Source organism: Ricinus communis, chromosome 8 (genome assembly GCF_019578655.1).
Source record: "Ricinus communis isolate WT05 ecotype wild-type chromosome 8, ASM1957865v1, whole genome shotgun sequence".
Classification (NCBI taxonomy): Eukaryota; Viridiplantae; Streptophyta; class Magnoliopsida; order Malpighiales; family Euphorbiaceae; genus Ricinus; species Ricinus communis.
In genome coordinates, this window is record NC_063263.1 from 10,018,453 (window position 1) to 10,034,434 (window position 15,982).

A 15,982-nucleotide genomic window follows, 5' to 3' on the forward strand; every position below is an offset into this window, starting at 1 on the left:
AAACTAACTCTAAATTAAAATGGCTAAACTTTTCTTTTTTCTAAAAAAACAAAGAAATAAAAACAAGACGGGTTCAAAGAGAATTAATAAGAGATAAGAACTGATGAGAATGAAAAACATATTTTTTCTTCATAAGTTTGAAAAAGAAATACAAAAGTGAAAATTCTGTTTTGATTTTCGACACAAAAACAAAGGGATTAAGTTGTAAATTTATAAATAATTTTAATCAGGTGAACAATTTGCGATCAATCATTTCAACTTGTACTAATAAAGACTCATTAATCTCTTAAACGCTTCAGATATAATTTTAGAAAATAAAAAGATAATGAATTTAAAATGTTGTAAACGAATTATAATGTTTAGTTTCTTAAATTAGACATTTAGTTATTTATTATTTTATATTATTCAAAAGAAGAGCGAAGCGCTCATAAAATGAAACTATACTGAACTAAAACCATGAACCGGTCTTGAACCGTAATGAACGTTCTTTTTCCTGAAAAAAGAAGAAGAAAAGAAGGAAAAAACACTTGAAGTCAACACTGAAGAAAATGCAATGAATTTTATGCAGTTTCCTTTTTATTAAACGAGGAAGAAAATAAATTATTTATTAAAAGCAATTCATCATTTTGTTTCAGATGCAATGAAACCAATAACATGATTGAAGAAAGTTATAAATTTCGTGTTTGTATCCAACGCAGCACTCTCAAATTCATGCATCCAATTCCAATTTAATTATTGAATTTTCTTTTCCATGCTCAAATATTAAATTACATATTAAAAAGAATCCCGCAATTTGGATCAATTTAATAATTATAAATTGACAAAAACACTTTTAATGTGTTTGGAGGTAAAACAAATTTTCTCTCCTTCGCTTACAACAAATTCTCTCCAATTTTAATCATATTAATACCTTACTTGAATTAATTAGATTAGATGGAGTTAAGCTATTACACTCCAAATTTTATATCTCTTATTTAAATAAAAGTTATTATTACTTACTTAATTAGATTAAATGGAGTCGAGCTATTACATTTTGAAGACCTTATTTCATGATCATAAAAATAAATTATTTCTTATTTAAGTTAATTAGATTAGATGGAGTCGAATTACGATTTACTCCTAATTCCTCTAATTATCATTAAATGAGTATTAAAATGAAATTACTCTATTAAGTGTTTTCTTATTAGAAAATGATTCAAAGGCAGACCACTGTTTAATTGTAAGATATAACTAAACAAGCAGGTGCATGTCTAGCTAGTTTTGTCTTGGAGAGGAAAAATTAGGTAAAAACCCACTTGTTCATCTTATAAATTTCACCTTAAAATCTAAAAATAGTACACATAATGAGCTGACATCAAAATTATCCATAAGAATACAGAAGGGTACAAGCTGCCAAAGTGGCTTCCATTTCTAGTATGGAGGTCTGGTCTGAAAGAACATAACACATATATATATATATATATATATATACCCCACATAGCCTAAATGTGATGATGGCATCATGTTCAAATTTTATGGAAGCAAATATGCAAGGAGATGTAGCTCAAGAAGTTATGGTGGTTACTGGTTTTCTAAGATGGATTGTTTCTTTGTCATAAATGGGGTTTATGGGTACCGGTTGTTAATTTTGTACTTCATTCATCATGCACCCACCCATCAAATTTCATCTCTTCCCACATGCTTCTTTGTCAATCCACTACAAAATTCTGGTGTATATATATATATATATATATATTCATGTAGTTTTTAGTTTTCTTTTTATTGCCTATTTTAAAGTTTATTCTTTATCTCTATCTGCTAAAACTTAATAATTTGAAATGGGATTGTTCTATTACCTAAGTGTTTATCTTTAGAAGATTTATAAATGGTGAAAACAGAGAAAGTTGTTTAAGATTATATGAAGATGAATTTACTGGAGGAAGGCAATACAATATTATATATCATCATGAATTCTCCTCCTCCTCTGAATTAATGTGAACCCAACATTCTTTAGGAACTTCAATTAGGCATCACTGAAGTTTCTGGTTATTTTTCTTTTTGGTCCTTTCTCCTCCCTTGCTTGCTAACATAACCATTATCCATATATAACTTAATTAAAGGTCCTTATTGTCCGACTAAATATTAACTTATTTATTGATGTTTTATATTAAAAATTCAAAGAAAAAGAAAAGGAAAAGTTTGTGTTGTTGGCTACTGATGTATCATTTCTCTTAAAACTTATTAGGGTGTCTTTTCTGTAATGTATGTTTTTCTAGTTGAGATTTTTGCCTCTTTTATATATAGATTGTGTCAGATAGGATTTTTACGGGTGAAAAAATAATTTTTTAAAATTTTTAAATCAGTTACATACTCAAAATTTAAATTCGAGATCTTGATTAAGCTAGAGATTATTGTCTCTTTATACCTGACAATTAAAGGTTTTCAAGAAAAGAAAAACTTGTGTTACATGTGCAAGTCAGGAAACATCTCTAAGGAAAATCATATTGAATCCATTAAATGCTTCTTCTTGCTGTGCTGCTCCCTCCTAGATTTCCTTTTTCTTTTTATTATTATTCTTTTAGAATTTTACTCTCTAACAGATATCAACATTCGTTAAATTGTTTTAATCATTGTAATCTAATTTTTCATATGCCAAGAAGAAAAGGCAGAAAAAGACCCTCTTCCAATTCACTGAAAAACATACTGCCTGAGCAACCAAATCTTTACTAGACGCAGTCTAGACTGGGACAACTTCATTAATTAAGTTTAATATAAAGATTATTGTAACACCAAAATAATCACTCAAGTCAATCCCTATATTCATTTCAGGAGGCATTTCTCTTGAGATTGTGATTGATAAATATATACATATATAATCTTCGAATCCTGAATTCGCAATCACTAGAAAGTATACATTATCTTTAATCAGATATTTGATGGACATTTATGTCTCAAAATTATCCCTTATAATAACCCTTGTTCTTTGGTCAGACTGTGACCGATCGTAGCATAAAATCACACAATTTGATACCATCGCCATGCATTCACTAATTGCATGCACATGTTGCAGAGCATTAATTTATGGCATAATAGCCGACCAAAAAGGAATAATCACTAAGTTTGCTAGTAAATATACATATATAGATCAAGAAACTGAAATTATATACTCAAATGAATTATTCTCCTCTTCTAGCACATGGGTTGCATAAGATATATATATATATATATATGAATGATCCCATTTCCCAATCCATTTGATTTGGGTCATGATCACGTTTGATTCTGATATGTTTTGTTGAAGCACACGAGCTACAGACAAGCAAGAATTGATTGAAAATGTTGAGATTAGCAGCAATGTCATTGAGGGATATGCATGTCAATTAGCGCATAGATCTTGGGGACAGCAATCACCTTCTCAGAAGTACCACGCATACCTTATATTATTGAACCCCATGTGCATCCACCATTTTTTGTGATCTCAGGCAGTTCAGTTCTAAATTTCAGTGACTTCAGCTTTTCCATAATTTATCTTTTCAATGAAACTGAAAAGAATATCAATACTTTTGCCTGATTAATACAAATCTTAACACTATAAAAATATAACTCTATATTGTAGTCGGGGTGTAATTTAAGAAAAATCATGTAATAACATAATTAAGTTTGATAAAAAAAATCAAACAGCATCGTTCACAAATGAATTAGTTGAAAAAAATTAGTTAAAAAAGATATATATTATTTAATGGATAGGAGTTGAAAAGAATCAAAGAATTTAATCTTAAAATAACTAATTTATGAATTTATTATATAGTCCTTTTCTTACATAAAATTTATTTCTCAACAATAAAGAAGTTAAAATGTTAGAATAATGAATTAGCCTGATCACATATATATACTTGAAGGAAATTTCTTGTAATTTAATCTTTTTCACCCGCTAATATTGATAAAAAAGAATATTTAAGACGGATTTTTTTTAAAAAAGATAATTTATTTTACCCGCTAATAATGGTAAAAGATAATATTTAAGACGGATTTAAAAAAACAAAAGATAATCTTTTTCACCCATTAATATTGGTAAAAAATAATATGGCTGGCTATGGTCAATTTAGCAAAGAAAACAGAAAAAACAGATTTAAAATATTGAAGAGAAATCTATAGATCTGTTTAAGGGACAGATATGCACCAATGTTCATAATTAAACGACAATATTGCGGCAGATTGGCAATAATTCCATGTGGGTTTGAATTTCTTGTCTTTAACCTCCACCAGATGATAGCCAAAATCTTCCTCCTAATTAAAGAAAGGTAGCTTCTGTTTCTTAAAATTTAGATAATTAAGCTTCGAATTGGGCTAATTGGTAACTTATTAAACCAAGAAATCCGCTCATTAAATTCTGGAAATTGTCCTCTTTAACATATGCATGACTCAAATATTCCCACAAATTTCTCATAGGATTTTTACGAATGTGTTTCTACTTTAATCTCAACATTTAACTGTCCATATTTTCAGTTAACTGACACATACTTGACAGTAAAATTCCGTTCAAATAATTAATTGAGGATTTATAGATAAAAGGTCACGAATGATTTTTTATTATGAATCATGGATCATATGATATTCTATTTTTTTTATCATTTTATAAAAGATAAATTATTATTATTATTAATATTAATAGTGGTGGATAATTTTGTTTTTAAATTTTATACCTTTTCTAATTCAAACACAAATAAAAATTTTAAACTAGTTCATCAGTTTAATAATTTTGATTAAATTAGAAGAATTATAAATAAAAATGTAAATAAGTCAAGTCAAGCTGAGTTTTTAATTTCTAAACTCAGCTTGTTGCATAAAATTGATTGAGTGTAAATAAGTCGAGCTAAACTCAGCTTGTTGCATAAAATTGATTGAGTTCGAGATCAACTCAAATTTGATAATTTTTTTATTTCAGAGCTTGAATTTAAATTTAATAACTTTGACATCTAAAAAAAAAAAGTCGACTAATTTTAAGATGGATAAAATAGATATTATCAGCTTAAGACTAAGAGAGTAATAAATAAGAAATAAACTAAAAAGAGGGGAATAAAATAATGTTATTTTGTCTTGAATAAACAAATAATTTAGTGATAATCATTGCAAGGAAATTGGAAGAGATGTAAAGCAAAGCAATATAAGGATAGTTCCAGTGGCATTCAAGTAAAATGATTCCAAACCCAATGTCTTTCTCATGGGCTAATACAAATAAAACCCCATGCTCACTTTCACTCATCCCATGCCCAAAGGACACCACATCTCTTCTTCTTCTTCTTCTCTCTCTGTCTCTCCATGGATACAGCCACAATGTACAGAGCTACCGTGCTATTAGCGCTACTTTGCTCCACCTTCCATGTTGCATTCTCTGTCACCGACGGTAAGCACCATCAGAATTCTTATTTTGCTGCATGCCTTAGTTTTGTATGTTCACCGTCTGTTGTTTTAGCACCAACAGAAAATTCTAAGGTGAACCTACATAATATTTTCTTTCTGTTTCTTTTTAACGAGTCTTCGTTTCCACATATTTATAGTCTTTACCTCTTAAAATTTAGTTAACTGTGCTGATCATTCTAACCTCCAAAACCTCTTCTACGTCAAAATATATTCAGTGTGTCAAAGAAATATTAACAATGCATTAGTTAATTTCGTTTGAGTTCTCTCATTAAAATCTTATTCTTCTCCTACAATGATCAAATGCGGAGCAGCAGTTTTTGGTCCTACAACATTAAAAATCAACTTCAAAGAATGATTATATATACATATTTATTTCTTGCATGTACATATATATTTAATTGCTTCATTTATGAAAGTTTCATATCTGCCACAGGCAGGTTTCTGTAGGGTGGCTTTCTCTTATCTATCCTATTAAATACATTTATTTTCATGTTCTTGGTTGTTGGATAGCACTTGATTAATATAAATAGATCTGACATGTACTGTTCAAATGTAATGTTAAAGACAAAAAAAAAAAGATCTGAAATGTTAATATACTATTTTCTTTTTTATTTTAGGAGAATCTCAGCCTTTTAACTTTATAGAAACATTTCTCCATTTTGGATTTTGAAACTATACCCTTTTGCAAGAACTTGGCAACCCCTGAAACCCTTTGTATAATTGTGGTTTTGAGTTTTGATCAATGCCCAAGTGGACCACTTGCCTTATACAGTTAATGAAGAAAAACTCAGAAGTAGAAAAGCATTAATGTTGCATACGATAAACACCTTCTTTATTTTTATTTTTCTTTCCAGAAATCTTTTCAACAGTAGTCCAAAGTTAATTATTATCATTTAATTAGAACTTCAGGCTTGGAATATGTCGCCTAGTCTGTTTATGGGGTAGGGAAGTGGAGGGGGAAAATAGATCATAGGTCTTTTAAATCACATGGACTAAGAAACAGACCATGCCCATGTGATGACACCAAAGCATTTATGATGACTTAGGTTTGAAGGCAAAAGACAGTCTACATTTACTGTATTGATAAAGCTTGTCCAATTAGACTATGCCAATCTTAAAAGAAAATTTATATCATAATATCCCACACGATATGTTCAGGAAAAAAAAAAAAGAAGAAGAAAGAAGATATCCCACATGATAATTATATGGACTCTGGTTTTGATTTTTGATTAACTTTTTCTGTATGTGAAGGCAATCAAGCCAAGTATTGAATCTGGTATTTAGCCACTAGATTGTTGGTGTATTGACACCACCGAGTTCCTGCATGCCATATGTTTTACAGAATCAGTTCTGATACATCTAAGCATTTATATGAATTTCAGGCTTATTACCAAATGGGAACTTCGAGTATGGCCCAAAGCCTTGGCAACTGAAAGGAACAGTAGTAACAGCCAAAAATGCTATTCCAAACTGGGAAATTTCAGGATATGTTGAGTACATAAAATCAGGCCAAAAACAAGGTGACATGCTGCTAGTTGTGCCTAGTGGAGCCTTTGCAGTTAGATTAGGCAATGAAGCATCCATCAAGCAGAAGATTAGTGTAGCAAAAGGAAGCTATTACTCGATTACTTTCAATGTAGCTCGGACCTGTGCACAAGAGGAGAAGCTTAACGTTTCTGTTTCACCAAATATTGAACAGAATGACTGGGGAATTCTACCAATGCAGACAATGTACAGCAGCAATGGGTGGGATTCATATGCTTGGGCATTCCAGGCTGATTACCCTGACATTGAGATCTCTATTCATAACCCTGGAAGCGAGGAGGACCCTGCCTGCGGCCCACTTGTCGATTCTGTAGCACTGAAGCTTTTGTCTAATCCTAAACGCACAAGAGGTAATCTCTCTTTTAGCCCAACTGCGTAGCCTGATTTAGTTTATTATTTCAACAACCATGCAGTGTTTTCCAAGACAAAATTCACTTTGATGCATGAATAATATTTAACTTGTTCTCTAATAATTTCGCAGGCAACTTGCTAAAGAATGGAAATTTTGAAGAGGGACCATATGTGTTCCCCAACACAGACTGGGGAGTCCTAATTCCACCACACATTGAAGACGATCACAGTCCTTTACCTGGCTGGATAATTGAATCTCTCAAGGCAGTAAAGTACATAGACTTGGATCATTTTGCAGTCCCAGAAGGCAAAAGAGCAATTGAGCTTGTTGCAGGAAAAGAAAGTGCCCTTGCACAAGTAGTTAAGACCATTCCTGGCAAGACTTACGTGCTGACATTTAGTGTTGGTGATGCTAACAATGCATGTGAAGGATCCATGATTGTAGAGGCATATGCAGGGAAGGACAAAATCCAATTTCCTTATGTATCAAAAGGCAAAGGAGGATTCAAGACAGCCAAATTACAGTTCAAGGCAGTTTCAACACACACAAGGATTATGTTCTTAAGCTCATTTTACACCATGAAAAGTGACAACTCTGGTTCTCTTTGCGGCCCTGTATTGGATGATGTTAAGTTGATTAGTGTTCGTCAACCAAGGCGTCTTCTGTGATCAAGTTTTAATTAAATTGCATTGTCTTATGCAATTATTTGTTTCTTCTTGATCAATTTGAGCTTTATATGAAATTGGTGATCATATATTATATACCATAGGATTCTTGTAACGAGGAACAAGCAAGATGGCTTGATATGTTTTTAGAAGTAATGTTCCTTTTTTTTTTTTTTTCTTTTTTAATATGTATCTATGCTTTCTAGTTTCTACATGAAAATTTTATGTTTCCCAGTATCTATTAGTGATCATTGATACCTTAACTACATTGCCCCTTGTGAGAATTATGTTTGGCTTAAATAATCAAATAGGATTCAATTCTTTTTTTCACTTTTTGAATTTGATTTAATCTGTTGCAGTTGATTTCAACTGAGCCCTCAAAGAGAAGTGGTAATTTGTTGGATGAAATTAATATTATTTTATTATATTTAGATGCTTAAAGAGTTTATAGCCCTCCCATTTTTTGACATTGCAGAGCTCCAGGATCAAGAGATTTTAAAGGACTTATATTTTATTAACTTCATTGCTGGATCACGCATGGGATTTCTACTCTATTTGTTAAATTTTGTTGAAAAAACACTTCAAAAACTTTCCCAAATGTTTAATCCACTTATGAATATTTGAAACTAGTATTTGTACAAACTTCTGAATACTCTCATCATATAGGCTTCATAGCAGATGACATATCAAGTGGTACATTAAAACAACTTATTTTCCACTCAAGAAACGAATACAACTATTCTGGAGATTTTGTTTTTTCGTCCATCTTCTCACAGATGAAAAATATACACCTAGGTCTAAAGCATTCATTGCTGCGGGTTATTTTGCCTTAATGCAGTAAACAGAACTCACTCCTAGTCGATACCATCGGGCACCAGCGGTTGAGACACGAGGACGGCTGAACTCAATCCTGGACTAATTAACTACATCAAGCACCAGCTTTCGAGACTTGAGGACGGACCATCTCATACGTCGATAGTAAGCTGCTTGGAGAAGTGCAAGTGACAGCACAAATATCCACTTAAATCCCATCTGTGCATGGTACAAATCCAAATGATACTTACATCAGCTCACGGACTCCATATCAACTAAAATTCATTTCATCGTATCTTATTGCTATTTTGTTTTGATGTGTCCCACATCCAAACATTGGGCTGGTTTATAATGTTTGAACAAAACAGGATCATCTCTTTCAGGAAAAAAAAAAACAGATCATCGCTTTCTATCATGAAAAGAAAGGAAAGATAAATAATCTAGAATCACAGCAACTTAATGTAGTTTGATATTATACAGGTGCATTTCATTTGTAATATGCCAAAAACTGCTGGCAATCAAATTCTGAAAATTTGTTGATCGAGACTCGTACAGAGTCCAAGCTAATAAAAAGAATGCAAGCTAGGCTGGTCTGTGCATTCTAGTTAAAAGTTTCAGAAAATTCAGGGGGTGGTGGTGGGTGGGTCAACAAGCACTTACCAATTTTCTCTCTTCCATTTCTGGCTCAGCAGCCCACGACAGAAATGTCACAACATCTTTCCCCATCTATGCCAACATTAAGAAATGAATATAAGGTAAAGCTTTTGCTAGTGGATTCTGAAACTTTCAACATTACAGGTTTTAAAAGATTACTTGCGCCTCCGTTGCCGGGGTACCATCTTCATATTCAACAGCACCATCATTCAGCATTTTTGGCATAGCTATTGCTCCTCCAGGGAAGTAAGGATTATAATGTAACCCTTCCCGAATCTACAAAAGAGATTCCAGGAAAACATGATGGAAAACCACATTAGATCTTTTGCTATTGAAGATTATACAAATTATGCAGCATCCTTTCATAAAAGGGAAGAAAAGGGAAAACATAGCTCCTTAAAGAGATTTAGGAATTATGAGATAATAGACTTTGTCCTTTCTCTGTAGCCAATGCTACTTAATATAGACCTAGATTTCAAAATCCACAATGACTCGTACTATTGGCTGTACTTGGTTTACTTTACATGGAATAGTCCATCATAAGTTCCCACCACGTTGTATTCATTTCTCACTCTGCATGGATAATTAACTCTTGCAACTCCAAAGGCACAAGCAATAATTAACGAAGCATAGGAAATAAAGGTGCGTAACAAGTTATAGTATTTTAATTCTCAAGGAAACCCAAGAAAACATCTTAATAACTCTACAAATTCACCATATAACAACAAAATAAACCAAATATCTATGAATCTAATGAATGTGACATGGCCAGATCTCAGAATAGTAATAAGAGATTCCCTTAAACTAGTCATCATAATGACTTTTACAAGCTACATACACTATTTTTGCATGTGCACATATAGACACATAAACAAACAAAAATCATGTGTACTTTATCTGTTAGCAAATTATAATGACTTTGGAAAGCAGATATTACCGAGACACCAGCAGGAGGATCATGGTAACCAGTTAGAAGAGAAAATACATAGTTCTGACCATTATGACGGGCCTGAAAAGACAAAGGATCAGACATTGACATGTACACAAGGACATGATTTCTACTTCAGTATTCAATATTCACAGAAATGCAAGTACCTTGGTGATCAGACTTAAATCTGGAGGATATGCCCCTCCATTAGCAAACCTGGCAGCCTGTTCGTTTGCATATGGCTGAGGAAAACGGTCACTTAGTTTTCCAGGGCGTGTGAACATTTCTCCCTCATCATTTGGCCCATCAACCACCTCAATCTCTGCTGCCATGGCCTTTACCTCTTCTTCTGTGTATGCCACACCAACTAGATCACGATATGATATTAGAGACATAGAATGACATGATGCACAAACTTCCTGGTAAACCTGGTGACCACGACGAATCCTGTGCATGTGCAAGTGGCATAAAATTAGCAAACAGTCAAATCAATCATTACACATCATAAATTTTTGGCTTTCATAACAAGTTGGCAGAAACCATCAACGAACTTACGAAGCATGGTCATATGAACTAAGTATGCCTTTGTGAGGCCATGGATAACTAGGACATTCCAGGCCATGTTCTGCCTCATCAGAACAAGCTGCCACTGTGGCACAACTCAAAATCCCTGTAACACTTGCCCCAAGGAGTGCTAGCATTCTTAAAGAGTTAATCCCAGCAGATCCGACTGTTTCTTGATCCTGCTTTGCAAGAATATGGGGCAATGCCGGGAGGCTCTGCAAATAATATTTAAAAAGGTATGCTATAGCATGAAGACTTAATAATTTACAGGGTTAATTGCTAAGACATCCTTGAGATTTACTCTAATACATACTTTAGTCCTTGATATGTCAAAATAGCAGGAGTAAGAATGAGTATTCAGGTGGTGTATTAGTAATTAACATTTATAATTATCAAGTTTTGATAGTAGTAATAGAATAAAACTTTCACTTTAATATCCTTCTTATTCTCCAAGGCATGTTCAGCCTTTGCATCCAAAAGACAAAAACAAAACAACTACATTGACCTGTATGATTAGTTACAACAAATTCAAAAACCACTTTATCACATATATTAAGTTTAGCAGTAAAATAGATATGTTATTAACCTTAAAAGTTAAAACCGCATAAAGAAAGAATTTAATACAGAAGCACCTTAGCATTGTTGTTTGGAGGAGACAATCTTGAGATAAAGCGATTGAGACTTGCATATCCTGATTTTCAATTAAATAGAAAAAAGAAAAAAGTTAATCAGAGAGTTTTTCTATATAAAAAGAAAGCATGGAAAACATGCATTTTTAAGGAAAATTATAGGTGGAGACCGTTGATTCCGAGCTTGATCCTCTTGGCTAGACCTGTAAATAGAAAGCAAGATTAAGGTTAAAACCAGAAGTTACTGCTATCTAAATATTTAATTTGAGATAGAGAGGGAGAGTACTCATGGCTTTGTGCAAGGTTGGAACGAAAGCAAGGGACTGGTAGTCTGAGACAGTGAAGGAGGGGGAGAGAGAGAGAGAGAGAGGAGGGGGAGGGGTGGATGGTGGTGGTGGTGGTGGTGACGCGTGTCCTGTTAGATCATCGTTAATACCAACGGTGTAGAAAATAGTACGTGGAGACACGAGAGATTCAGCTTTCGATCAATGACATGTCGTTTATTTAAATGCATGGGTCTTGTTGATGTCGTTTCCTCACTGTTTTCCAATCTATAATATTTTGAGGGAATTTTACGGGAACATTTTGCTATTTACTACCACTAATAAAACGAGCTCGGCTCGTTCCGTCGTCTCACCGTCTTGACTTCAATTTTCAATCGAACACGAAGCTTATTTCTTACCTGAATTGAGTAAACATGCTTGTAGCTTTCCTTTTTTAAAATAAATAAAAAATTCTCTCTAGATTGAATTAACAGCAAAATAAAAATAAAAATAAAAAAAGAAATTCCTCTCTATTGTTCGAGTTCTTTGTCTCCACTTCATCGTATATAATTGCCTAGTGATCAAGAATATGATCTTCATCTTCCTCATTTGGATGGGTATTTAATTAGGTGTTCAGAGGTTGGAGGAAGATAATTCTTCTTCACTTAATATTATTACCATTAACCAATTTAGTGCCGGATGATTTCGATAATAGCAGCAATCAACAGTAAATTTATTTGATTCAAATTCCGTACTAAATCAATTAATATATAAAGTATAATTATTTTTATTTTTATTTTTGGCTTTGACCAAACAGGTTATAAATGTTGATTCAACACTGACAGATCTCCCCAACTATATTGTTAACATCAGACAAGTTTGGTCCATTTATAACTTGTACTTGTTGAACAGGAACACCATTCCTTCTAGTTGTTCTATTGTCCTCAATTGCCAATGGTTCCACAGTCAGCTGCCCGGTCACAGTACTAGTACCTACTCGAGCTCTTCTTGTATGAACTTAAGTGTATGTCTGTGTCAGATCATCCACTTTTAGAGAGGAGGACAATGAATAGTAATTGACCCTAATATTATGCCATAAAACTTTATAGAATCAATTTTCAAACTAAATGAATTTTGTTAACGGATTTTAATTATAATTATTAACATTTGCTTAGGTAATTTAAAGAAAAAACAAAAAAGAAAAGAAGAAAACCACATTACCCATACCATTGTTCTAACCAAAATCCCTAAACGCCAAAAGAAATCAGGATATTTGCTATTTTAAACATAATAAACTTTAAAAAAAATATTTTATTTTTATTTTTATCTATTTTGAAAGATATTTACTAATATGATATTAATTAGGATTAGATATTGCAGAGAATAAGAAATCAGTTGAAATCTATTTGAGCGAGACCAATGGATAAGAGTTTGGATAACATTAAAGTTCGAAAATATCTCTCTATTTCTTTTTGAGATAAACTCTCTATATTTATTTATTTATTTATTTATATATAATGCTATACCAAACATATATAAACCAATCACAATTCAGCTCTTCAAAAACTACCTGCCAGTAATCCTGTATATGTATATATATATATACATATGTATGTCTTCTAAATTGTCTAGTTCATAAAATTTTTCTTAATATAAATTAATAGATTCTATGGAATACACTGCCGATCCTACTTCAAATAATGTCAGCGGCATTCTCGATTCTTTGATTAACGACAATGAAACCGACATCACAGCCATTAATGTTGCTGTTGCTGTTGCTGATCACGACATGCCTGACGCCGACATTGTTCCTGCTGTTGATAATAATAATAGGGAAGAAGGCGAATATCTTAAGATACTCCCTCCTGGATACAAGTTTAAACCTTCTGATGGAGAGCTGATTGTTCATTACCTCCAGAGGAAGATTCTGAATCAAACTTTGCCGCCTCACAGAATCAATGAATTGGAGATGTACAAGTTTAATCCTGAAACTCTTGCAGGTGATTAACTTTGCTTTGGATCCACCTTTTTTTATGTCTATATATATGAATACAATCTTGCATGCAGTATGGACTGAATGTTTTTGGTTTTTATTATTGCTATGTTGATTATGCATATTAATCAATATATACACAATGAAAATGAAATACAGGATTGAGATTTCGATGTTTGATGATGACTTTCTTTCTTCTTCTGTTTTTTTTTTTTTTTTAAAAAAAAAAATTTCTGATTAATAGTTTATGCATATTAACATGCAGTATAATTGAATTTTTAGATGTTAGATGTTATTGATGATTATGAATAAGTACAAAACCCCTAACCATCAAAGCATGATAATGGTTTCTAATTAATGGAAATAAATATTTCAATTCACTTTGGTCTTGTACTAACCATTGATATAAGATTTCCAGAAATATATCTGCACTTATTCTTAGCTTATTATTTAGTACAATTTAATTAACAACACCATGATTTTTATAAGAACTTAATTAGCTGATATGGTTTTACCTTAAGTTATCAAATCCTCTTACCAATTTAGGTGACCAATTCTGCGTGTGATGGTTAATATAACAACATAATGAATATACAAAACAAAGTTTCCATAATGTTTATCCTTAATTCAGATAAAACAAGTTTCACATATTTGAGGGAAAACAAAAAGGCTACTTATTATATAAACCAAAATCCTTGAAATAATTGATTTATCTCTAATGTTATTACCTGCTGTCATTCTTTAGAAGTAAGTTGTGGCAGTGAGAGATGAAATGGGTATAACCAGTTATATAATTAAGTGTATTCAAATTTCTTTCTTTCTGAACTTTATTTCTGTGGTTGTTTTTCAATTTTATTTTGTCACTTTGCTAACCAATTTAGAAAGTAAATAACAATAACTCTTTATACATATGATATAATCAATTTTAGTGTAGCTAACTAGATTTATTCTTTTTGCCTTGAGTAATTTATAGCAAAATTCATATAGCATATGCTATAACATTTTCCTATTATGATCATTATTACATTATTAGTGTTACCGTATCTGAAGATACGTTTAGATCACCCAGCTGGTTACAATTCACTAATTTCCAATTCTATTAATTAAATAACTTCATAGCTGACTATGCTTCAAGTGGGAATGGAGGGAGGGAGGAGTGGTACTTTTTCTCTCCAAGAGATCAGAAATATCCAAATGGAAGCAGGCTGAGACGAGATCCTAAATGTGGATATTGGAAGTCTACTGGAGCGTATAAAGATGTTAGGTTTAATGGACATAAAGTTGGACTTAAGAGGTTGTTAGTATTCTACAAAAGAAGATCTCCTTTTCACAAAACTGATTGGATTATGCATGAATTTAGTATAAATAATCCTCTGGACAGAAGAAGACCTGGAATTCATGATATGGAGGTACATTTTTCTTTTTCATTTTTCCTTTTTCTCCCAATACCACATTCCTAAATATGTACATATATTAATACCTTTCTGAAGTTCATTTTTGTATCAGTTATGGCAGCATGATTGGGTCTTATGTCGGGTATACAATAGGATCTATAACAAGCCTCCCAAAGCTTCCAGTCGACCAGCTCAACAACCATTAGAAATTGAAAATGAAAATCATCTCCCTGCTCAACCTATTGTTGGTGCTAATGGTTTGGATTCTTCCTTTGCTCAAATGCTGGAACCTGCATCATCTTCTCCCTCAGAATTCCCATGTCATCAGATTCAGTTGCCTAGTGATTTAGAGTATGATTCGCATCTTCCTCGTGCGGATCAGATGCCGGAAAATGATGATAACGCTATTACCTCTTCACTTGAGGTTATCACTAATAAAATCAGTGCTCTATGATTGTGACAATAATAATAATGATAATAATGTCATAATAATGAGCGATGACTAGGGCATAGTGGATTAGCAAATATGCAATGACTTCCACGAATATTATGTTAGGTTAGTTTAATTTCTTGTAGTTGCTCTTGTCTTATGCTATTGGAACATTTATTAGTTGATTTTTCTCTTATGCTAATTTTTGTTTTATTATGGATATATTAAAACTTAATTTAAACTCATTTTTATTTTTATTGCTGATTTAATCAATTGTTATATAAAGTGGATTTTAATGGATAAAATCATTTTCTATAGTAGAAATCTAGGAAACTCACCACACACTCGACCG

General features: G+C 32.3%; 3 protein-coding genes across 3 annotated transcripts; 2 read left to right on the forward strand and 1 right to left on the reverse strand.

Moving 5' to 3' along the window:
• The first annotated feature begins 5,226 nt into the window (after positions 1–5,226).
• Positions 5,227–8,292, forward strand: LOC8271380. Its single transcript, XM_002517521.4, has 3 exons — positions 5,227–5,383; positions 6,783–7,295; positions 7,427–8,292. Exons 1-3 carry the CDS (start codon positions 5,299–5,301, stop codon positions 7,963–7,965), a joined length of 1,137 nt encoding a protein of 378 aa, XP_002517567.1. The 5' UTR covers positions 5,227–5,298; the 3' UTR covers positions 7,966–8,292.
• A 259-nt stretch (positions 8,293–8,551) lies between these two features.
• LOC8271381 (cytochrome c1-2, heme protein, mitochondrial) lies at positions 8,552–12,249 on the reverse strand. The gene is made up of 9 exons (XM_002517522.4): positions 11,837–12,249; positions 11,721–11,753; positions 11,554–11,612; positions 10,913–11,136; positions 10,525–10,804; positions 10,367–10,438; positions 9,589–9,705; positions 9,436–9,501; positions 8,552–8,994 (listed from the first exon to the last, which is right to left on the reverse strand). Exons 1-9 carry the CDS (start codon positions 11,838–11,840, stop codon positions 8,878–8,880), a joined length of 972 nt encoding a protein of 323 aa, XP_002517568.2. The 5' UTR covers positions 11,841–12,249; the 3' UTR covers positions 8,552–8,877.
• A 1,141-nt stretch (positions 12,250–13,390) lies between these two features.
• LOC8271382 (NAC domain-containing protein 72) lies at positions 13,391–15,844 on the forward strand. The gene is made up of 3 exons (XM_002517523.3): positions 13,391–13,813; positions 14,926–15,215; positions 15,313–15,844. Exons 1-3 carry the CDS (start codon positions 13,483–13,485, stop codon positions 15,652–15,654), a joined length of 963 nt encoding a protein of 320 aa, XP_002517569.3. The 5' UTR covers positions 13,391–13,482; the 3' UTR covers positions 15,655–15,844.
• The last annotated feature ends 138 nt before the right edge of the window (positions 15,845–15,982 follow it).